This window comes from Phoxinus phoxinus, assembly GCF_949152265.1.
Source record: "Phoxinus phoxinus genome assembly, chromosome: 10".
In the NCBI taxonomy this organism is placed as follows: domain Eukaryota; kingdom Metazoa; phylum Chordata; class Actinopteri; order Cypriniformes; family Leuciscidae; genus Phoxinus; species Phoxinus phoxinus.
The window spans coordinates 31175476-31199182 of record NC_136885.1 but is presented as its reverse complement, the minus strand read 5'-3'; the positions used below and the strand labels follow the sequence as shown (position 1 = coordinate 31199182).

At 36.7% G+C, this 23707-nt stretch overlaps 1 protein-coding gene and 1 long non-coding RNA gene across 5 annotated transcripts; one reads left to right on the top strand and one right to left on the bottom strand.

Annotated features, from left to right (window-relative positions):
- The first annotated feature begins 427 nt into the window (after positions 1 to 427).
- rgl2 (ral guanine nucleotide dissociation stimulator-like 2) lies at positions 428 to 23071 on the top strand. 4 transcript variants are annotated; one of them, XM_079624666.1, is made up of 20 exons: positions 473 to 648; positions 1313 to 1481; positions 11306 to 11353; positions 12575 to 12658; positions 12741 to 12907; positions 14152 to 14205; positions 14306 to 14499; positions 16168 to 16277; positions 16453 to 16668; positions 16765 to 16868; positions 17843 to 17927; positions 18296 to 18355; positions 18757 to 18843; positions 19068 to 19100; positions 19195 to 19316; positions 19413 to 19502; positions 20197 to 20290; positions 21436 to 21663; positions 21865 to 21979; positions 22640 to 23071. In XM_079624666.1, the coding sequence occupies exons 2-20, from the start codon at positions 1323 to 1325 to the stop codon at positions 22819 to 22821; spliced, it is 2232 nt and encodes a 743-aa protein (XP_079480792.1). In that variant the 5' UTR covers positions 473 to 648; positions 1313 to 1322; the 3' UTR covers positions 22822 to 23071. The 4 variants fall into 4 exon arrangements, with proteins under 4 accessions (XP_079480794.1, XP_079480792.1, XP_079480793.1 ...); XM_079624667.1 differs by having other exon boundaries at positions 551 to 739; XM_079624668.1 differs by lacking the exon at positions 11306 to 11353 and having other exon boundaries at positions 428 to 648.
- LOC307004985 lies at positions 11030 to 12797 on the bottom strand. Its single transcript, XR_013799196.1, has 4 exons — positions 12670 to 12797; positions 12549 to 12584; positions 11283 to 11359; positions 11030 to 11153 (listed from the first exon to the last, which is right to left on the bottom strand). It is a non-coding gene; the product is annotated as an uncharacterized lncRNA (long non-coding RNA).
- Positions 23072 to 23707: the final 636 nt, after the last annotated feature.

Below are 23707 nucleotides of genomic sequence, written 5' to 3'. Positions count from 1 at the left end.
TAAAATAAGAAAAATAAATGTATTAAATTTTATGATTTTAAAAAAAAAGTAAATGCCAAAAAAAGAATTATTACAGATTAATGAGGGATATAAGTTGACTGAAGTAAAGCAGCAACATTAATAAATAATAATAAAAATACAAATTATATAATATATATATATATCTAAAGCAAAATAAAAAATAAAAATATTTGGTTAATAAAAGAACATGAAGTAAAGTAACTAGCCTATGCAGAGCGTCAAAAATAAAGACTGCGTATGCGTTGCATTTAGCTTCCCGACAGCTTCGTTCAAAAAACTAGTTCTGTCGCGACGCGTCCGGTGTGTTGTGTGTAGATCTGATCACCGACGCTGCTGTGAATGCTGCGAAGAAGCAGCTCTGAATTTACCGGGCAACTCTTCTCATCGGTGCGTCCAGCCAATGACCACACGCGCTGCAGCAACAGCAGGAACTGCGCCCAACGCGCCGCTCGCGCGTCACCAGCGCACTGAACGCAGACCTCACCAACCCGCTCAGCTCGCAGCCTTCACCGGGCCGATAAGCGTTGACGGGCGAAGCAGGAGAGGAGAGATATGGAGGCGCAGAAACTCTGACTTCCGAGGAATCTACACGCAGGGCGGATGGACGTGATATCGGTCTCCTAACAGGTATTCATGCGCTTCGCTCTGCTGACATCGCGCAGAGGTGTTTAGTGCCTACGAATGTAGAGAGAGGATGTGCTGAGAGCTGTTACAAACTGTAAGTCCACGAGAGAAAAGTCATTAATAAAAGCGTGCGAGACATTAAATGACATTATTTGATCGTACTTCCCTGTTAGATTCAGTAAACTGGAAACAACGCAGTTAAGCTGAGTGCTTTACGCAGGGTTAGGGGCAGATGATAGAAAGCTTTATTTTCCTGTGAGGTTTGACCTAATTCAGTCTTGTTTTGCACACTAATACATGTTTATCCCTGACTAGTGAATGGATGCATTCAAAAGAGCAGTTCAAAATGTGTCATGTTTATGAACTTGCACTTGTTTGAAAGACATTAACGATTTTGGTTATTGTTTGTGAGAATGGCATTGAGTTTTGATGGTGAGCTGCGCTCTTCCATCCGTCTCTTCCTGAAAGAGATCTCTATCTGAAGCCTAATATAAATACCAGTGAAGGAAAGGAGACGAGGCGAGGGAGGGACCTGCATTCAAATTTGAAGTTGTCTCTTGGCAAAGGGAAATGTAAATGCTGAAAACAAATGATCTACCAGGGCGAATGACTCCCTGTTGCTGCTTGTTCCTCTCCAACTGACCTCAGTTTTCTTTGTATGGGCCAGCGGCACCATCATGCTCCCCCGTAGTATGAGAACATCTGGAGTCGAGCTGCCTGGAGTGAGTTCGAGAGAAGTGCCTCTCATTGGGTATCGACCCCTACAGCCAGAGGTCCACGGACCTCCGGATCAGCTGTGGAAGGAGAACGAACACAGGGATGCAGATCACACGCAGGTAAGATGGCAATGATGTCACGATTCACTCCTTATCATCATTAATATATTAGTATAGTACTGCGGTGTGTCTGTCTAACCTGCGGGGAGAATGTAAAATCAATGAAAACAAAACAAACAAAAAAAAAGCTTGTGGTCAGTAAGCTTTTTTTTTAAAGAAATTACCGTAATACTTTTATTCAGCAAGGATGTGATAGTTAAAATATTTTTTATAATTTTAAAATAAACTTCAAATAAATGCTGTTCTTTTAAAATGCATCAAAGAATCCTGAAAATATGTATTACGGTTTCCACAAAAATATTCAAGGTAAGGTATAGGCAAAATTGAAAAAAAATGTTTTAACTATCGCTGCATCTGAATATGCCTTCTTCCATACTATAAAGTAGGCAAAAAAACAGTATGTGAGCCAAGTAGTATGTCCAAATTCATAGTAGGCCTATTCATAAAACAGTAGGCGAAAAATAACCAAATGACTTATTAATACTTTCGGCGAGATTCTGAAGTGTGCATACGATGGAAACTTTACTATCCCATGAGGCCACGGGAGAAAATTTGTGAATGGAGGTGAAGCAACGCAACTGATGCCGTAGGTCACATGACAGTGACAACATGACGGATGAAGTACGTCTGACATTCATTCATACACACATTCATACTGTATACTGTATATACACACTGCCAGGACAAAAAGTTTGGATTTCAATAGGCAAATGCTTAAGAGTCTATGATTTGATCATTATTGCAGTGATTATTATGTTTCTAGCATGTTATATGTTTGAAAACAGTTCTTCTAACCCTAACTGATGGAGTGTGTAGCTTTTCATTTCTTAAACAACCATGTAGGAAGACACATCATGGTCATATTTCAGGATGACAATGTCATGATTAATCAGGCTCAAGTTGTGAAAGAATGGTTGTGAGGAGGATGAATAATCATTTGTCATGAATTCACAATCATGAATCGGCTCCTTTCGAGTCCAGATCTTAAACTCATTGAGAGTCTTTGGGATGTGCCGGAGGAGACTTTTGCATTGTCAATACACGATCTTGACCAAACACTGATGAACCTCTTCATGGAAACAAATATTGTGATGTTATTTCCATCAAGAGGTGTGTCAATTTTTGGTCATAATTTGAGCCTGATGAATCTTGACATTGTCATCCTGGAATATGACCATGATGTGTCTTCCTACATGGTTGTTTATAACATGCTAGAAACATAATAATCATTGCAAAAAATATCCAATCTGTAGCCGCGTTTCCATTACCCTTCAAATTGCGCAAATTGAAATTGCGAATTGAAAATACGCTCAATGGAAACACGTCAATTTCGCAAAAACTCTCATTTATCGCTAAAAAGTTTTTACGCTCACATCAGGTGGTTTTTCAGGCAATTTGAAAAATAAATATTTCACAAAACTGCAATGGAAACAGTTTTTGTGCATTTACAGTCACCTGACTTAGAAGGTGTTTGGACAGAATACGAGACCGAGTTGTTTATTAAATTCATAAAAGACAAAAGAATTACAGGAATACTGTAATAATAATAATAATAATAAAAATAACGTCTAGTGCGGTCACGGTGGCTGTGATATATAAACCTACCAACGTCCGTTGCCATGATTTTTGTAATTACTTCTCGCGAGAGAAAAAAAATACGTTTTAGTCGCATAACATCGGTTAATGGAAACTCTGTCATTTCGCAATAGTTTTGTATCGATATTTCGAAAAAAATCGCAAAAGTTTTGTACAAATCTGTAATGGAAACGCGGCTATAGACTCATAAGCATTTGCCTATTTAAATACAAAAAATGACAAATGCGGCATATATCATTATCGTTACCGGTACAGTTATCGTTACCGTGTGAACAGGACTTTAGAGTGCATTTTAAATAGCCAGAATCTTTTACACCCATATTTTCACAGAAGGGGCATTTTTGCATTTTAAAGTTCTGGTTAATTTTTTACCTTGGTTACAGCACATTAATACAACCCACAACAACATCATTTGAATTTCTACCAAAGTGAGAGAAATATTTCTTGGACCAGGTCTTCCTCATTGGGTTTCCTTGCTTACCCTTACAATGCGTTTCTATGCCTAAGAGAAGGGCACACATTTATCATACAGTACATATGTTTTGTCTTACTGAATGCATTGGTGTTTTGTGTCTTAGATCAGCTTACACTTGTGTATTAAACCTTGAAACAGGATATTCAGCTGAGTTGTGACCCTTTCACTTAGTGTTTTCATCTGAAGTGTTGAATGCTTCGTTCTCATGAGACACATAATCATAAGGAAACTGAAGCTACAGTTGTTTGGTTCTTAGAAAAGCTGCTTTTGGTTTGACTGAAGGAGACAGTAACAAGCTGCAAATGTTCGTTTAAAGGGGATCTATTGCATAACTAACTGTGGTGATGTAAAGAGGCCAGGCTGAAAGTGAATAAAATTCAAATGCACTCATGTGGTGCTCCGATTGTCCTCTTTGTGTTTGTTTTAGCCTGAGCAGTTTCGTTTTAGAAGTACTACGGGGTGGTGAGTTTCTTATCAGTCTGAGGCAAAAGCTCTCGTGCACAGCTGATAGTGACCTGGTGTTCTCATGCTCTGTTTATACTGTACACCGTCAGCTGCTGCAGGCGGGTTGGAGATTACACGTCAAGTAGCTCACACACATATCAAGTGTTTCCTTCAAATCAAAGGAGCCACGACATCTTATTATACACTTTATTAAAGGGGTCATGAATTGAGAAAAAAACATTTTTCCTTGATCTTTTGGCATATAAGAGGTCAGTGGACTATAAAAATATCCTGCAAGTTTCAGAACTGAGAACTTCCTTGTTAGTTCAAAAATAGCTTTTGCAGCCAAGCGACGACTTTTCTGATTTCACATTATTACATCATAGTGCGACGAAAGACCGCCTTCTGCGGAGGAAGATCAACGCCTTCTACGTCATTGCCACTTTAGCCCCGCCCAGCAATTTGCACATGTCATGTAGTAGTAAATCCGAGAAACACAGGAACGCTCCAGCAACAAAATTACAAGATGTTTTGAAGTGGCGAGTTGTGGAAAAACACAGTGATCCTAACATTAGGAAAGCGTGGATGAATTAGATTTTTTAACAAAGTTCCAGTCAGATCGCATCAGTAAGACGCCGTTTCGTTCGTTCGCTTTATTTTACTGTGGATTAGTTTTTAAAATCCAATCCAATCGCTGTAATTCTGAATAATAGTTTCAGTGAACGAGATCCGTCTTGTCATCAGTAAGACATTATTACACGTTTCATTTGACTTAAAACATGATGATACTGCAAATGACAATGTTTACGTTTTTCACTTTATCGAAAGGATGAGCTATGATTAGCCTACAGTATAACAACAACAGTGTGACAAACAATGGTACATTCATTCATTATTCCGTTTACACAAAACACCGTAAGTCATCCTTTGTCAATTATAACTGTGGTGTTTAATTATAACTTGAAAACTGTTTCCTCAAAGGAGGCCATTTACTTCCAAGTCTCGGATGTGGCACGCCCATCAAAACAAAGTTTTGAAAGAGAGGGCCAATAAATAAAAAGTAGGGCTGTCAAAAGATAAATCGCGATTAATCGCATCCAAAATAAAAGTTTGTGTTTGCATAATATATTTGTGTGTACTGTGTATAATTATTTATATATATAAAAACACACACAATCATATATATATATTTAAGAAAAATGTATTATATTTATATATAAAATATTTATATATAATATAAATTATATAAATGTATATACAGTATATAAATGCAAATATTTCTTAAATATATACATGAATGTATATATACATATATATTATGCAAACACAAACTTTTATGTTGGATGCGATTCATCTTTTGACAGCCCTAATAAAAAGAAGAAAAATTTGAGATTAAAGATAAAAAAAATCAGTAATAGAATTATTATTATTATTCATAATAATAAATGAAATGACAACATAATTATATATGTAAAAAATAATGACACATATATATACATACAAATATAATAAACACAGAATATATATAAAACAAAATTCAATATATAACAAAATTATATATAAAATAAATAAACACATAAATTAAGTAAACAGTGATTTTTATTTCATTATTATTCAAATTACAACATAATTATATATGTAAATAAAATAATTACATAATTATATACCGGTAATAACATATAAAATAAACAGAGTATATATAAATTGTATATAAATGAATAAATTAAGTAAGCAGTGCTTTTTATTTCATTATTATTATAATCATCATCATTATCATCATTATTATCAAAAAACACAAGTAGCCTAAAAGCATTATTTTCACAGCATTTAAATTATTAATATAAAAGTATATGTTTATTATTTAATAATAATAATAATGTATTGTTATTTATTTGATATATTATTATATATCAGATCAAAGTAGAAAAAAAACAGTGCTTTTTCTTTAATATAACTGAATGAACACATATAATTGTAGTATTGAGTTATATTGGGGAGAACCCAATTGAGAAAATCAAGAATCTTTCATTGAAAACCCCATATTGATCAACAACCTCTAATCTGAATATTGAGCATGTGTCCGTGTCTATGGTGGTCAAGGCCCCGGACTTCTTTCCTGTCACAACATCCTGAGTATTGACTAGAAATTGCTACACCAAGGTAAAACTCATTCAACACGTGGGTTCACCGGTCTAAAAACAGAAGCCCCGCTGGCTCAGTTCACTGTAGTAACTTCCCTCCTGTACAGGTCACATGACCAGCTCACAGCTCTTTGGTAAATAATGCAAAAGAAAAGTCCACTACGAATCACACTGGCTCTTTTGTACAGACTTGCTCAGATGACACAAAAGCAAGGCCAGAGTAGTCTCAACAGGATGAAACTAGATCCGGCCCTTTCTTGATTATTTAATGACTGAGGCAGGATGCATATGTGTAGGTCAAAATGTGTTTGCAGTCATCACCGTGCAACTTCCTTGTGTGTGTGTGTGTGTGTGTGTGTATCTGGGTGTAACATAAAAACAGAGAGAAAGAGGGAGGGAGGGAGGGAGATATGTTGAGGGTGGAGAGCTAGGAGGGCTAGATAATTGTTTAGCTAAAAACAAACCTCATCTGACCCAGTTTGTCTACAGAGCGCTCATTATGTCCCCAGAATGGTGCACCGTGGGCCACATGAAGCACCGTGTGTCACGCAGAAACGGCTGCGGGGAAATGCCAGCACTGCATCGACCAAACCTCTCAACAACACAGTGTGGAAATGATTGACTGATTTCCATTAAGCTGCATTGTGATCGGCAGTGGCGAGTGCTCAGAGCCAGTCACGGTGTGATTTCCATTAGCAGAGAAAGAGGAAAAGTTGGTCGATGCAGTAATAGATGAGAACACAAGAAGAGGAGAGATAAAAGAGAGAGCGAGACGAGGTATTCATAAAGGAGGCAGAAACAATAGGTCTTTGTAAATGGCTCCCCTGTGATGTATTCACGATGCATTTCAGTGAGAATGCGGCCGGCAGAGACATAAGGTTTTTAATGTCTGGGAGGTGTAGTCGCATTAGCAGGGGAGAACAGGGGCATTTTCATTCATAACTCACAGACTGCTCCGAATATACCTGTATATAAGGATGTATACCTAAGGATGGCCCTGATATGCTAAATAATATTCTTTCATCCCCCCACCCCCACTGTTGTCAGTCAGGAATAACACACTGTAAAAAAAAAAAAATGTTTGCCCCCAACTCAAAATTTTCTAGTGTCTGGTCACATCTAAATTTTTCAATTGGCCCAAGTGAAATTCTGAAAATTTAATTTGATCATTTTGCAGAATTTCACTTGAGCCAATTGAAAAATATAGATGGTTGAGGAGGTTAGACATTTTTTACAGTGTATGTTTTTAATTCTTTAAAGGGATAATTCACCCCAAAATGAACCGTATTAAGGACTCAAATACAGTACTGACAATCGATTCTGGTGCAGTATGAACGTGGCATGTCATCATCACGCTGACCTGTTTGTTACTAAAAGAAAATGTGTTTGTTTACAATTGGCTTCTGTTACAATTGGCCCAATCTCCCCTAAGGAGCAGAGAGGATAGTAAACACCGAGCAGCTGATATTGTCTCGGGAAATTCTATAGAGGTTTTCTTGTTCACCCTCCCCTGAGGCGAACGCTTGTGAATACAGGAGAGAGTAAGAGTGTGTGGGGGGAGGAAGGGCAGCATGACATGACAGCATGTCCTGTTTCCTGTGTTTGTCCAGTTATTATGCATTTCCTGCTGCCCGAGAAAAGACATGGAAACTCACAGCTGGTTTAACCTAAAGGCGAAACACAAAGTTTCCAAACGTACCCAAGAGTGAGTGTGGATTTCACAACATGATATTAACAGCTACTGTAAAAGTGTGTGTGTTAATGAGCTGATGAGGTTAATGCCAAACTTGACTCAGAGAGGATTGGTAAATGGTATCGAAATGAAGAAGTTTTGCACCTTGTGTTGCATATCAAAGGACTTGCAAAGGCAAGTTTTACTATTATCGTTGCTCACAACTCTGGGTTACAGATGTAATCCAAAACCTCGAACCATAAGTAAATACATTGACATGCAGTTCGTTCCATTTGTGCTACAAACATGAATGATAACTAAACACGGGAAACTTGTGCTTCTACACATAAACTAGTGCTGTCAAATCAATTAATCGCGATTTATTGCATTTAACATTAAAGTTTGTGTTTATATAATGTGTGTGTGTGTGTGTGTGTGTGTGTGTATGTATATATATATATATATATATATATATATATATATATAATGCTTGTGTGTGTGTGTGTGTGTGTGTATACACAAACTTTTGTTAGATGTGATTAATCGATTTGACAGCACTAATATATGTGTATATACTGTACACACACACACACACACACACACACACACACACACACACACACACACACACACACACACACACACACACACACACACACACACACACACACACTTATGTTAGATGCAATTATTCACAATTAATCGATTAAAACACACTAGTACTGTTTAAAACACCTTAGAAACTGGCAACAACCCAGAATGCATAGCAACATGCTAGAAACCACTCAGAACACCCGCAACTGCATAGCAACACACTAAAACTATTCAAAACACGCTAGAAACTGCAAAGCAATGCCTTGGCAACCACCCAGATTCTGACTGGTTTCTAGCATGCTGCTTTGAAGATTGCTATACATTCTGGGCAGTCGCCAGGGTGTTGCTATGCTACAAATTGCAAAGCAGCATCTTGGCAACCACCAATCCACATAGCAACACACTACAACAACTTAAAAAACTCAGAAACTGCACAGCAATGCCTTAGCAACCGCCCAGATTCGGAGTGGATAACACCATTAACATTGTGGCAGAGAACTTTGCATGGGTTCTTTAGAAAATGTAAATTAACTATATTATATAAACTATATATAACTACAAACTTTATTTAAAAAAAATTTGGAATGAGATGGATCTTTCACCTTTTTAATCAAACACCCATACACAACAATTGCAGAAAAAAAAGAAAAAAAAAGAAAAAAACCTAGATTGAGGTGATCAAGGGCTTGGTTTCAGCAAAGTTTCAGTTCGGCTTCGACTAATATAACTTTATGTCTGTGGTTCATCACCTGTGGCAGTGGCTCACAGCGTCAGCTGAACTCATCTGTTTCATTACATATAAACAACACTATAATATATAGAAAATGGGTTGTAATAAGCGTGGTCAACGCACATCGCCCTCAGGACTGCATAAAGTGTAACCGAAGCCCTTACACCTGCACTGCATGTCACCCTCTTTATGTCAATATGTGCTTTTGGCCGAGTATCCCTTTTAGATAAACAGGTGTTGCCCTGTGTTTTATTAGCAGCCATTTGTCAAGTCACGCATTGCTTTTTAAAGAAGATCTCTTTTAAGATCAAGCGTAGAGCGTTGGCTGTTTTACATACAGCAGTAGACGCAAAGGTTGCCATTCTTGAAATCTGAAGCAATACAGTCGTGTGTATTTATTTACTCCGGCTTCATTCATCGCTTCAAACTTCGCCAAACAGGTTTATCAAGCATTTGTCTACATGTTTAAAGCTTATGAGAACTATCAGTCATATTTCCCCCCCAAATCAAAATAAGTAAGAAAAGGAAACCTATTTTTAGGATCATTAAGATTTTTTTACATTATTTGCATGACTAAAGGACATTCATGTATTATGTTTTGTTCATATTATATTTCTTATTTATATTATTTTTTAAATAATTATAATTTTTTCGCCCCAAAATCAAAATACGAATTTATATTTGCATGAAGAAAAGGAAGACTCTTTTCGTGATTTTTGCATGATTTACATGGACTTTTATTATGCTTTTATTCTGCTTTTTCGCCTTGACCACCACTGGTCTACATCCACTTTTACTGTATGGAAGAAGCATATATTTGCATTCCATAAATATAAATAATGTCAACAAAACAATAACATCATAAAGTACAAATTCTTGGTCCTAAAATAGACTTAAGGTAAGGTAAATTTGAGTTGAAATATGCCCCAGAGGTTTTGTGTGATTCACCCTTGAATGAATGGAGGAAGAGAGATACTGTGGTGCGAGTCTGTAACAGGAGTGCCCTTGTGACGTGTGTGTGTGTGTGTGTGTGTAGAGGGGGTTGGCCTAGCGACAAGCTCAGGTGTGTTTGAACGGCTCCATAACAGAAAGAGTGAGATTGGAGCGGGGAAGACAGATTGACTTAGAATCTCACCGAATAAAATCAACACCCATCTAAGAACAGCATCTAGAAAAACAGATATAATCGAACAGATGAAAAGGCCTGAAGGAAATGCAGTTTTCCGGCAAACTCTAAGGATTTCAAGGAAGTTGGCAAATTTCTGCCTGTCTGGACTCGCTGAGTTGAAGGTAGCATTTTTCCTTGTGTTGTTTTTCAATTTGTGGTACACAGAACACTGAATGATTTTGAGCAGGAGAACTGGAACTGTGGTAATATTTGAATGTCTGGTTTGCTTAGGGCTTTTCTTCAAGTATCTTGTGGGCTTTAAAACAATTTAGTATTTAATGCCCAGGCAAAATAGCTGCTTTTTTTTAGTAAAGATCTTAAATTTGTATTCATATTGAACATTGATCTTAGAAAGTTATCAATGTGTGTCAGTCTTCCGCAAAGCATGTGGACGTCTCAGACACTTACTCATAACCTTGTCACTGGGTTTGTTTTTGGCCGTTGCCTCATGCATTTTTCATGTCGGAAAATCTCGGTCAGATGAGTTGATTAAATCAAAAGCATTCGAATACAAACGTCAGTTTAAGAGCTGCATGTTGAGTCAGAAGCTTGTATGAAGAGATTTCACTCCTACATTAAGTTTTTATTGGAGATAACATGTAAATGTGGTGCCTTAGAGCCTTTAGGGTTTAAATGTCAAACCAGACACATTGGCCATTCATGCTTACCTTGCTTTAAATGCAGCCGTTGTAAGAATAGAAAGCTAATAGCACAGCTGAATAACTGGGCTGATATTTAGCCATTTCAAAATGAGGTTGAGTGCATCCTAACCAGCTCAACCAATGGTGTGAGTTTAGGGTGGGATAATCTGTTTGTCCAACCAATGGGAGATGTGGTGAGTGTTCTGGAAACCTGTTGGAAAACAATCAGTTTTCACACTTGTAATTAATGGGATTTGTTTAATCTCAATAATTCATTTTGCTACATGTTTGCATTTCCAGTCTAAACAGTGTTTACATTCAAAATCTATGATGCACTTACATTTTCTGTCTGTGTTCTATTAGGGGGATTCATCCCCAATGAAGACCACATGGTACTGTCCACTGGACCTGGTAAGACTATAAAAAAGTGCTTTCTTATAACAGTCTGTGTCAGCTGCAGCAAAACGTACTTCTCTTAGAATGTGGTGTAGTAGTTGAAAGAATGAAAATCCAATGAAGGTATAGTCTCAGCCTCAGCTAGTATGCCTAAGGACTGCACACAGTATGTTCACTTTACCTTCTGATGCATATTGCACACAAAATATAAACATTTTTGAAAAATGGAGAGTAAAATTTTTATTTTGAGCTGTTTCACTACCGTTATAAAGTTTGGGGTCAGTAAGACAAGCAGTCTTAAGGCCATTGCACACTGAGTCCGAAATTCGCATCCGAAATTTTCGCACGTTAAAAAATAAATACGACCTCACGTTATGTCAATCACGCTTGCAAACTGCCTCCGAAACTTTCGTCCGTCATAAAAAAATCGAAACGGGTTTGATTCTCTGCGTTTTTCGCATCCGTACCAAGCAGTTTGAATGGTGTTTGAATGGTGCTTTGACAATTCAGAGCGACCGAATCACGTATACGAAAAAACACATATGAAAATTTCAGACTCAGTGTGCAATGGCATTTAGTGCTCAATTTTGATTTATTGCTCAGATCAGATTAAAAAAAAAAAATTTGGTTGGCTGTTCACATTGTTTAAAAATAATAATAATGTGGCCAATATCAGATTCAAGTGTGAACTGATCTCAATGCGCAAGAGAACAATAACAAGATGGCGTGTAGCACTCAGTCGGAACGTAGCCTAAGATATAAAATAAATAAAATTATAATTAATACTTGCATTAGATATATGTATTTAATTGATCAAAAGTGACAGTAAAAAATAAAAAATCCTGTTCTTGTGAATGTTCTATTTATTGAAGAATCGTGGTTTCCACAAAATGATGAAGCAGCACAACTGTTTTCAACATTGATAATGAAAAGAAATGTTTCTTGAGCAGCAAATCAGCATATCAGAATGATTTCTGAAGGATCATGTGGGGGAAGAAAATAAAATGTGATTGATCACTTTTCATGTCAGTGAAGTGGAGAGCAGACTTGAATCAAAAGTTTGGCTATACAAGACAAATAAGTCTTGCAAGGAGCAAACAATAAGTTGTTATTAATATGACCCAGAATAAGGCTCTTAGCCCCAAGATCTTGTAATCTGTACTTGAAGTCACTTTGGATAAAAATATCAGCAAAATGACTGCTTACTTACTCTTACTTGATCTCTCTCTGGTTCAGTCCACTGTGTCTGAAATGAAGGAAGACGGTATCATCTACACTGTGGTGGTGAAACAAGGGCGCGATTCCCCCAACGTCCCACGGGTAAGTCCCACCTTCATTAATGAGGCTCAATGCTGTGTCATCCAGAAGTTCTGTCCTGACGTCTTCACTTCTCTCTTCCCAGTCCACGGCGTCCCGTTCTCAGCACGTCAAAGCTGGGACAGAGGAAAAGCTGGTCCTCCATCTCCTGCATTCCTTCTCCATGGGCGACTCCTCCTTCATCTCCATCTTCTTCTCCACCTATCGCACCTTCACCTCCACCCAGAGAGTGCTGGACATCCTGATTGACAGGTAAAGCACCTGTATAGTTAGAGAAATAGTTACTCTGTCTACACAGTGTCTTCGAACAGCATAGTGCAAACATAAACATATACCCTAAAATATATAGACTAAAATGCATGTTTGAGAAGTTTTAACTGAAAGCAACTTGCACTGGCATATCTTAAAATATGTCAGTGCCATTGTTTTGTCTCAAGATGCCCTAATTGAACTAAGGCCTAATCCTGGCTTAATCTAAGCCCTGTCTGTGAAACCGGGCCTTACTGTATGTCTTACAAGATATAACATATAGCATTGAATTTTGAATTAACTGATTCATTTGAATGATTGATCACTCAAAAATGAGTCCCTTTACAGCATTTTTATGCATCACAATGTTTTCAACGTTTTTCTAAAAGTATTATGCTGAATATTGTTACACTGGTAAAAAAATGGATAAAAGAAAATCATCAAATATAATCCTTTGTGTTTATTTGGTGAAAAACATGCCTTCTTAATGTTTACTTATTGCATTAAACATTTTAAATCTCAACAATAATTAATATTAAACACACGCACGCACGCACGCACGCACGAACGCACACACGCACACACGCACACATCAACTATCATCAACACACTCCAACATATTGAGATTGTTGAGCAATATCACCCAACCTTATGTTCAACCCCATTTCAAGAAAGTTGGGACAATTTTTAAAATGCAATAAAATCAATAATCTGTGATTTGTCCATTCTCTTGAACCTTTATTTGCTGACGAAAGTAAAAATAAAAAGATTTTCAATGTTTTCAATGACCAACTTGAATGTATTTTGTAAATATAAACACATTTAGATTTGGATGGCAGCAACACACTCCAAAAAATTAGGACAGAGAAGCTAACAGAATATGCGAGTGAAACAGTTTTGACACACAGGTGAAGGTGAAGCAGGAGAATTGGTAGAAGGTGAGGGTATTGTGATAGCTTGAAGATGCTCTTTTTACACCCTAAGATGGGTCGTGGATCCACTTAGTTGCAAATTTCACGAGAGAATATTGTTCATTGTCTTTTATTTGTATTTTCGTTAGATAAATAAAGGTTCGAGAGAATAAATAAAAAAATCTCGATTTTATTGCATTTTACAAAATTGTCCAACTTTTCTGGAAATGCTGTTGTACAATATCACACAATTTCCCATTATATTAATATACCAATTATTTTCAGTAATAACTGACTGTACATTAACCCTTAATTTTCATATGAACAATTTTCTAGGTTGGGAAATCCTCCTGGTGAGAACAAAAGCAACACTCGTCAAATGTTCAACAAGTATGTACTACTGAACACATCAAGCTATAAACAGAACTGAATAATAGCCGGTTATTGTGATAGTAAAGCTACAGTGTTTCTGGGCATTTGCTGTGTTCAGGGCGGTGTGTACGGTGTTCAGCACATGGCTGAGTGACTATCCGGAGGACTTCCGCTCTCTGAGCGATCCCTCCTGCCTGCAGCGGATCGGCCCCCTGCTCCCAGAAGACTCCTCAGGGGCCGAGATCAGGGGCCGGCTGCTGAGGATCACAGAGGAGCTGAGGGAGAAGACACTGCTGTCTGGCTCACTCTCAGGTCAGGATATTTGGCTTTTTGACAAAGGTAGTCCTTCACCGTTTGTGACAGACAGTGCAGGTTATTGTGTCACTTGCAGCATCACAAGCTTGTCAGTGTCACTGTAAAACCACCTGTTGCCCCCTGTCACAAGAACATGGACTTTCATTTTGGTGGCAGGAATATATTACTACATGAAGTTCTTGAGTTTTGAAATGAGGGGGAAAAAATGACATCAACCTTAGTATGCAATTCTTAGATTTGATTGACTTAATTTGAATAATATCTTGAATGTCAAACTATTATTTTTAAATGATCACGGAAAACCTTTAAATCTAGGAATTTTAAAATGGTTAGTGAAAATTTATGAAAATTAATACAATCCCAAAAAGTCAGGGACATTTCTATAGTCAAACTAAATATAATATTCTTCACTGGCTAGAAACTGTTCGATACAATTTTTAAAAACATTGGGAGTTGCAGTTGCAGTTTTAAACAATGAATTTTGTAAGCTTATAAAACCGTTGGCAAGATTAATGTGTTCTCTTATGCCAACCAAGGCTACGTTTATTTGATTAATAAGCAGCCATATCACCCTGTAGCCCAAGACTGGTTTCCCACTGAAGCTAAGCGGGGCTGAGCCTGGTTAGTACTTGGATGGGAGACGGGAACACCAGGTTGCTGCTGGTAGAGGTGTTAGTGAGGCCAGCAGGGGGCGCTCACCCTGTGGTCTGTGTGGGTCCTAATGCCCCAGTGTAGTGACGGGGACACCATACTGCCAAAGAGCGCCGTCCTTCGGATGAGACGTTAAACCGAGGTCCTGACTCTCTGTGGTCATTAAAAATCCCAGGATGTCTTTCGAAAGAGTAGGGGTGTAATCCCGGCATCCTGGCCAAATTTCCCCAGTGGCCTCTGTCCATCATGGCCTCCTAATCATCCTCATATATATATATACTAATTGGCTTCATCACTCTGTCTCCTCTCCACCAGTAAGCTGGTGTGTGGTGGGCGTTCTGGCGCAATATGGCTGCCGTCGCATCATCCAGGTGGATGCTGCACATTGGTGGTGGTTGAGGAGATCCCCCCTTCTATGTAAAGCGCTTTGGGTGTCCAGAAAAGCGCTATATAAATGTAATTAATTATTATTATTATTATTATTATTATAATAATAAAGTAAAAACAGTAATATTTTGAAATATTAATTCTATTTAAAATTTCTATTCTAATATATTTAATGTCTGTGATGCAACGCTGAATTTTCAGCATCATTACTCTAAGTCTTCAGTGTCACATGATCCTTCAGAAATCATTCTAATAATCTAATTAGCTGCTTAAGAAACATTTCTTCTTATTATCAATGTTGAAAACAGTTGCTGCTTAATATTTTTGAGGAAACTATTTTTTGTTAAATCGAAAGTTCAAAAGAATAGCATTTATTTGAAATAGAAATCTTTTGTGGCATAAAAGTCTTTACTGTCACTTTTGACCAATGTAATGCATCTTTGCTGAATAAAATAATTTATTTCTTAATAAAAAAAAATCTTTCTGACCCCAAACTTTTTTCTTTTATTTACTTTTTTCATTTAGAAGCACATTTGCCTCTTAGGAAGCATTTATGTTGAACTCTGACTGCTGGTTAGAGTTGTCCACTCTGTCATATTCATTTCATACCGTCTTGATCTTCTACAGACCCCACCAAAGGCGTGACGTCTCCTCCTGATCCCTCGGAGTTTGATGCCACCAGCATCCTAGGGTTTCCATCCAGTGTGATCGCAGAACAGCTGACCAGGATTGAGACAGTGAGTCTGATCATACCGCTCACAAACATTATCTTTACATCTGTGTTTACTTTGATACTAGAAATATTTTTTTTTAAGTAAAATGTTCCACAGCTTTCCACTTTTTTTGAGGGCTTTGACCATCTTAGACCTGTCTGTAATATCCTTAAATGAAATCCTTTTGTTTTTCCTTAAGGATCTATTTCTGAAGCTGGTGCCCTATCACTGTCTGGGGTCTCTATGGTCTCAGAGAGATAAGAAGGGCCAGGAAGGAGCGTGCTGGTCGGCCAGAGCCACTATCAAGCAGTTTAATCGCTTAACTAATGCCGTCACAGCCTCGTCCTTGTGGAACACGGGTCTGAAGAGCCAACAGAGAGCAAGACTGCTGGAGAAATGGATCAGTGTTGCAGAAGTAAGAGCAGTTTAACTGTAAACTCAGACACAGACACTGATGATGTCATCAGCCAGGATGAATGACTCACATGTGTGTGGTTTGTCTCCCAAACAGGCCTGCAGAACCAGGAAAAACTTCTCCTCAATGTATGCCATTCTATCAGCACTGCAGAGTAACCCAATCCACAGACTGAGAAAGACCTGGCATGAGACAGACAGGTCTGCGTTTACTTGTTGGTGCATTAAAGGGATATTATTAAAGTAAACCTTTATTTGTGTGAATAACAGCTTGGCCCATAGATTTTACACCCCATATGGCAAACATATTTTCTGATATATTTGAAATACATTTAAAAATGCAAAAAAAATGCAAAAAATGCAAAATATATATATATATATATATATATATAATTATTATAATAATTATTTATATATATATAAATTAGGGTTGTCAAAAAATTTATCGTGATTAATCGCATCCAAAATAAAAGTTTGTGTTTGCATAATATATGTGTGTGTACTGTGTATAATTATTATGTATAAATACACACACATTCATGTATATATTTAAGAAATAATTGCATTTATATACTGTATATACATTTATATAATTTATATTATATATAAATAAAAATGGTAAAAATGGTAAAACATATATTGCTTAAACAGATATATTTAATATAATATATAAATATAATTATATTATATAAATTTAAATGAATAACAAATATTATATATATTTATATATATATATATATATATATATATATACACACACACATATATATACACATATATATATATATAAACAAATACATTTTGCATTTACCGAAAATGTATTTTAAGATTGGAATTTATCTTTTTTACATTTTAAAATAGATTTTAGCATTTGAAGATTTAAGCAAAATCGATTTTTAATTTGAAAATGTGTATGTAAAATATAATTTGGTTAAAAAAAAAGAACTTTTGTTGCTGTATAGGATTGTAAGTTTGTTTTTACAAATTATTTTCTATGGTAACATTTTAGTTGTATTTAATCTGGAATATTCCTTTAATCTGTAAAGTCATGGTCACAGTTATAATTCCCATTTGCATTGAAACGTAAGACATGATGCATGGTACATGAGAATGTTGCATACTTTTTAACAATAGCGGCACCGAATAACCTCAAGTCTTTTCCTCTATGCTGACAGAGAAGCTGTGAAGAGATACGAGGAACTTTCTGACATCTTCTCAGAGAAAGACAACTACTCCCAGAGCCGCGAGCTACTCAAAGAGGTTAGTCACACCACGACACAAAGCAGCCGATTCAAACAGCGTTTTCACTAATGTTATTAGAGAGCATGGCGATGCATTGATGGGAAAATATCAGGCCAATCGATGCTCTGTGCTTCATCGCCGTAGAGAACGGCATCAATTTAGCATGGCCTGAAGGGAGCGACTGATGACATGAAAAGAACGAGTAATCACAGATTCAGTGAGGTTGTGTTTCATGCACTGTCTGCGCTTGTTGTGTAATTCAACATGCCTGATTTTAATGCATCATACAGAGACATTTTGCAAACACAGGAACCGAACTGAATCAGTTTAATGTAATTATATATGCCTCTGTAACAACATGCACAACATTCATTTTCATTCTACAGGAGGGGACTTCCAAATTTGCAAACCATGACACTAAAATGAACAACAGGAGATTTACTGGGGTAAGCATTCTTAAATAACACACACACACACACACACACACACACACACACACACACACACACACACACACACTTTTTAGCATAATCAAATATACTTAAGTATATCTTTAGTTGGACCTCAGCACTATTTCTAGATAACTAAAGTGCATGAAGTACTAAATCAGTTGTTCCAGACTTTAAGTTGATTAGTTTAGTATACTAAAAGTACAAATGCAGGGTATTTATATTAAGTACATAAGTATGTAAATGTATTTTTAGTATACTTAGCATAAAATAAATGTACGTCAAATAGATTTTTGTATATTTATTTTTCACTAGGGTAATTTAATATGATCCCAGTGTAATGTACCGTTTGTAATCTTTGATACCGAAACAATCCCCATCCTGTATTTCTTTTGTAGTCGTGTGCTCAGGGAACTGTGCCATACCTGGGCATCTACCTCAGAGATCTCACCATGCTGGACACTGCAGTCAAAGACAGATTGGAGGTGATGTATAGTTCTCAGTCCGCCATGAAACACAATTAACAGAAAAAGACAAAATAGACAGTATCAGCAGCACGTCCAGCTGTGAGGTATAAAAATAGCAGTGGTTTCACAATGCTTGTCAAAAATCATCTGATAAAATCGAGATGTGTCAAGACAAAACTAACAGTCAAATTTGCATAAGCCAAAGCAGGTCATAATGTGAACCAAACTTTACTCTCTTGCAGAATGGCTTCATTAACTTCGATAAAAGACGAAGGGTGAGTTTCTGGACATTATATACTTGATTATATTATTCATTTGTGGTTTTAAAGAAGTTAAAAAGGTATTAACATCCCATTCTCTTGGTTTTAGGAGTTTGAAGTCATTGCTCAAATTCGCCTCCTTCAGTCCTCATGTAAAAACAGCATTTTCAGAACGGACGAGACGTTTGTTCAGTGGTATCACAGCGTACCCTCTCTACGAGAAGAGGAAAGGTCAGCGATACTTCTGTAACTCTATGCTGAACGACTCAGATACACACCGTTTGGCTATATGATGTTGACCATGCGTTTTTTTTTTTTTTTTAATAGCTACAAGCTGTCCAATCAGATTGAAGTACCGGGCGAGCCGAGTCCTGGCCGTGGCTCGAACCCTACAGTGATCATCACACAGCATCCCGAGTAAGAACATCATGTCCAGTAAACATGTCCTACATGAATAACCACACAGCATTTGTTACTGTAGAGTCCAACATTAGTGTTTTCCATTCAAAATCAAACCAGAATTGACCAAAGTGCTGTACAATTACAAGAAGATCATATATTGTATCAAATAGTTTCATTTTCTTAATATGAAAATGTGTTTATATATATAAAATAATAATAATAAAAATATTGGACACACTTTTTCTATACAATTTTCTATACACAATTATGTGTACGGTAGTTGCATATTATTATTTGCATTCAGCGTTGTTGTATTTGTAGGTCATTTTTAGAAAACAGTACTATATTCCGTAGTATGATCCTTTTTTTTTTTTTTTTTTTTTTTTTACTATTCATGACAATCTTGCTGTAGGCTATTCTGAGGATCAAGCCCAGTCCCTGACATGCACACACAGACGTTTCTTTCATGAGCACTTAAGCACCGTGATGCTGCTCGAGTCGAACGAAATGAGGTTTTAAAGCAGGACAAAGACACACTTATCGTCTGCAGTTAGCATGTGACTTCAAAGCTACTGCTGATTTTGAGTTTTGTATTTATACTCCAGGTTACAGTCTCTTCGGAAAGAATCAATGTCATAAGCAGCACGTGGCAAAGATCCTCCTGACAGAATACAGTTTGTGACAAGATCGTTCTTTTCTCCCGTTACAGTGCCCTCTCAGCCGTGGCAAACGCAACAATGGATGCTGATGGCATATTTGACTTCCCGTCTCCTGTCAATCACCTGCTCTCTAAGCTTTGCAAGGTAAGGTTTATTTTGATTACTTCGCAGTAATGGGCCTTTAAAAGCCCGGCTTCTAAAGTGTTATCAGCAGCTTTGAGATATTTATTATTTGAGAGCCCACAGAGGCTCTTTATAGCATTTTAGAATTGCTTTTTGGAATTGATCCATGACAACCTTTTATTCTGTGCACTTCACATGAATGTTGTGAAAATTCACACTATTAGACAAAAGGTAGGACACATTTGACTGAATTTGTGTTTCTCATGATCCAAATACATTTTAATTTGAAGGCTTATGCTTTTCTTTTTTTCCTTACATTTTTTTCCAGAAATGTTTTATTTTATAATTGATGAGCCAACAAGCTTTCATTAGACTTTTATTCTATTATTCCAAAATGAGGAAAATATTATTGATAAACAATCTTTAGGTGCGTCTGACTTTCTGACTGGTAGTGTGGAACTAATTCTTTTTTAATATGGCTCTTTTATATATCTCAAACTCACACTTTAAGACCAATATTCTAGCTTTTGACATCAGAAATAGTTCGCCTAAAAAAAACGGACGTTTAGCAAAATGTGTGAGATTTTAGAATATGTTTGAGCACATATGAGATTCAACAACAAAACAGAAGAAATAACCCATAGACATCAAACCCTTTCGCACTACTGTCTTTACTGCTAAAAAAAAAAAAAAAAAAAATGCAAGTAACATTTTTTCACATTGAACAGATAGTGAAACTAAAGTGCTTCTCCTCATGCGCGAAAATGAAAACAACGGCGCAATGTTTAAAGATTATTTCCGATGACTGACTGACATCACAGAATTTACCGGTATTTTGGTGTTGATATGTGAATGGTCTCTTAACGGTAATATAACATGGGCATTTTAAGACTTAGCAACACCCTGGCAACCCCCCACAAATCCTTGCCAAAATCTGGTTTGTTCTTTATTGAGTTCAACAGCTTATGGTGAATCTTCTGTATTCTTTCAATTTATGGAAAAGAGATGCTTAATTTAGCAAAATAGTATATTTGGAATGACTTGATTCATTCTTAATTTTATATTCTTTTATATAAAGATTAATTTAATATAAGAATAAATAATTCTTATTTTTAGGTGAACCATTCCGAAGAATATTGTCATAATTTGTATTAACTCTATTTCAGCATGTGAAATCCCCATCTGTTTCCTGTCTGGATGTTGATTCGTCACCACCGCCTAATGATGCCACGCCCTCTGTCCTGACCACACCCACTACAGCTGTCAAATCACACCGGCGGTCTGTCTCCTGTGGCAACAACCCCACCAATAACAAAACAGAAGCGGGGCCTGAGATCAGAATCATCAGAATACGGATGGATTTACATGACGGCAACTTGTATAGAAGCATTCTGGTAATCTAACAAACAAAAGTCAAATGAAAGTGAAAAGTAAAAAAACTGTTCCCACACTTTTGGGCTTTGAAACTGCTGTATTTCACAGCAGCAGTCCAGTGTTACATCAGACCAACGTTGGCATTTCATGTCAGCTCCTGTTTAATATGGATTCTGTCGCTCTTTGTTCTAATGTATACTTTCTTTTCTGTGCTGCCTCAGGTCACTAGTAATGATAAAACACCCACTATAATCAGTTCTGCATTAGAGAAGCACAACCAGAATGCCCAAGAAGCCTCCAAATACGAGCTGATCCAACTGCTGCCGGAGGGGAAAGGTGATGTCACATTCTTTTAAATATCATACAGTCATACCTAAATTGAGAAAACATTATTCTCGGCATAATGATTTGACAGTGATTTTGATAAAAAAATAACACAGCTGTCAATCAAATAAAAAATACATGAATATACACTATTGCTCAAAAGTTTGGGGTCAGTACAATTTTTAAAAAGAAATGAATACTTTTATTCAACAAGGGCACATTGAATTGTCACAAACGATTACTATCTCCTATAAATGGGGGGGGGGGGGGGGTAATCTTATCACGGTTTCAACAAGAATATTAAGCAGCAACTCGTTTCAACGGTGATAGTAATAAGAAATGCTTTTGAGCAGCAAATCAGCATTATGATGATTTCTGAAGTATCATGTGACACTGTTCAGGGTCATGCAAAACGTTATTTTAAATTGTAATACAATTTCACAATATTACTGTTTTTATGGTATTTTTTGATCAAATAAATGCAGCTTCTGTGAGCATAAGACTTCTTTTTTTAAACATAAAAAAATAACAATCTTACTGACCCCAAACATTTGAATGGTAGTGTATATATATATTTATTATTATTTAATCCAAATTATTTAAACAAAAAATATTATTTACTTTTTTATGGTTGTATGAGTATTTCTTTGTCTTTCTTTTCTTCCTCCACAGAGCTAATAATACCTCCCACAGGAAACGTCTTCTATGCCATGTCTTCAGCTAGCGTGGACTTCCTGTTAAGGAGAAGAGGAGGAAATACACCAACAGGGTCTCCGTCTCTTGGCAACGAAAACAGCGCAACCTTCCCACGAATCAAAGCCAAGGGCAGAAGACTAGTCCGGACACTATTTTAAGAGAAAAACAGGATATTCATGTCCAAGTACTTTCAAAAGAAAAGACACAAAACATTTAATTCAGCGCTCTGTGACGTAACTGTGTAATATTGACTCAAAAACAATTTTTTAAGTCCTAATTTTAGTAATTTGAGTGAAAGCTTGGTTGAAATGGCTCTAAAATATTAGTTAATGCTAAACATTGCACTATTCTTGCATTTCATAAATCCAGAATGAATTTCAAGACAGAATCATGTACCTTTTGCTGATGCCAGCATCCCCTGTCTACCTCTAAAGCTCATTGGTTACAGTATATTCATCGAGAAAACCCATCATTAATGAACTGAGAGAGCAGATAAAAGATCCCAACATAATAAAATAAACACTTACAGAAGGTACTTACACCTGTCTAAACATTTCAAAACCCTGAGCTGTTCTGTGTGGGCAAAAAGCTACTGAAAAACACCCACCTACAGTACCTGAAGAGGAGTCGCAAAAAACACTGCCACTCTCGAATGGCCTCACCAAGTATGCAAACTGATCGTTGCTTACTGTGTGCTTTCTCTTTAAATATTTAAACAGAATTCATTATGGTCTTGGTAATATCGAGGCTCTGTTCCTAAAACCTAGTAAAATGTTTGTGTAAAAGAATACATTCTTAGGGGCCGTTTACACAACACCGTTATCAACTAAAAACGTAAAAGGTTTGGGGTGTGAAAACTTTTTCATAGTGCTTTTTTTTTTTAACTATACCGTTATCGTCTCCATGTAAATTACAAAACCGTGAATTTGTGAAAACAGTGACATTATGCGCATGTGTATTACATATTCATCTATAGACGCGTAGTGTTTCTTTACAAAGTGACATCACCAACTACTGGCCTCGCAACAGAATACGCCATTTTTA

Coding starts and splice junctions, on each gene's coding strand:
- rgl2 (XM_079624666.1), top strand. CDS start 1,323: ATGCTCCCCCGTAGTATGAGAACATCTGGAGTCGAGCTGCCTGGAGTG. Junction 1,482..11,305: donor GGGATGCAGATCACACGCAG/GTAAGATGGCAA, acceptor GTGTTCTATTAG/GGGGATTCATCCCCAATGAA. Junction 21,980..22,639: donor ACTGCTGCCGGAGGGGAAAG/GTGATGTCACAT, acceptor CTTCCTCCACAG/AGCTAATAATACCTCCCACA.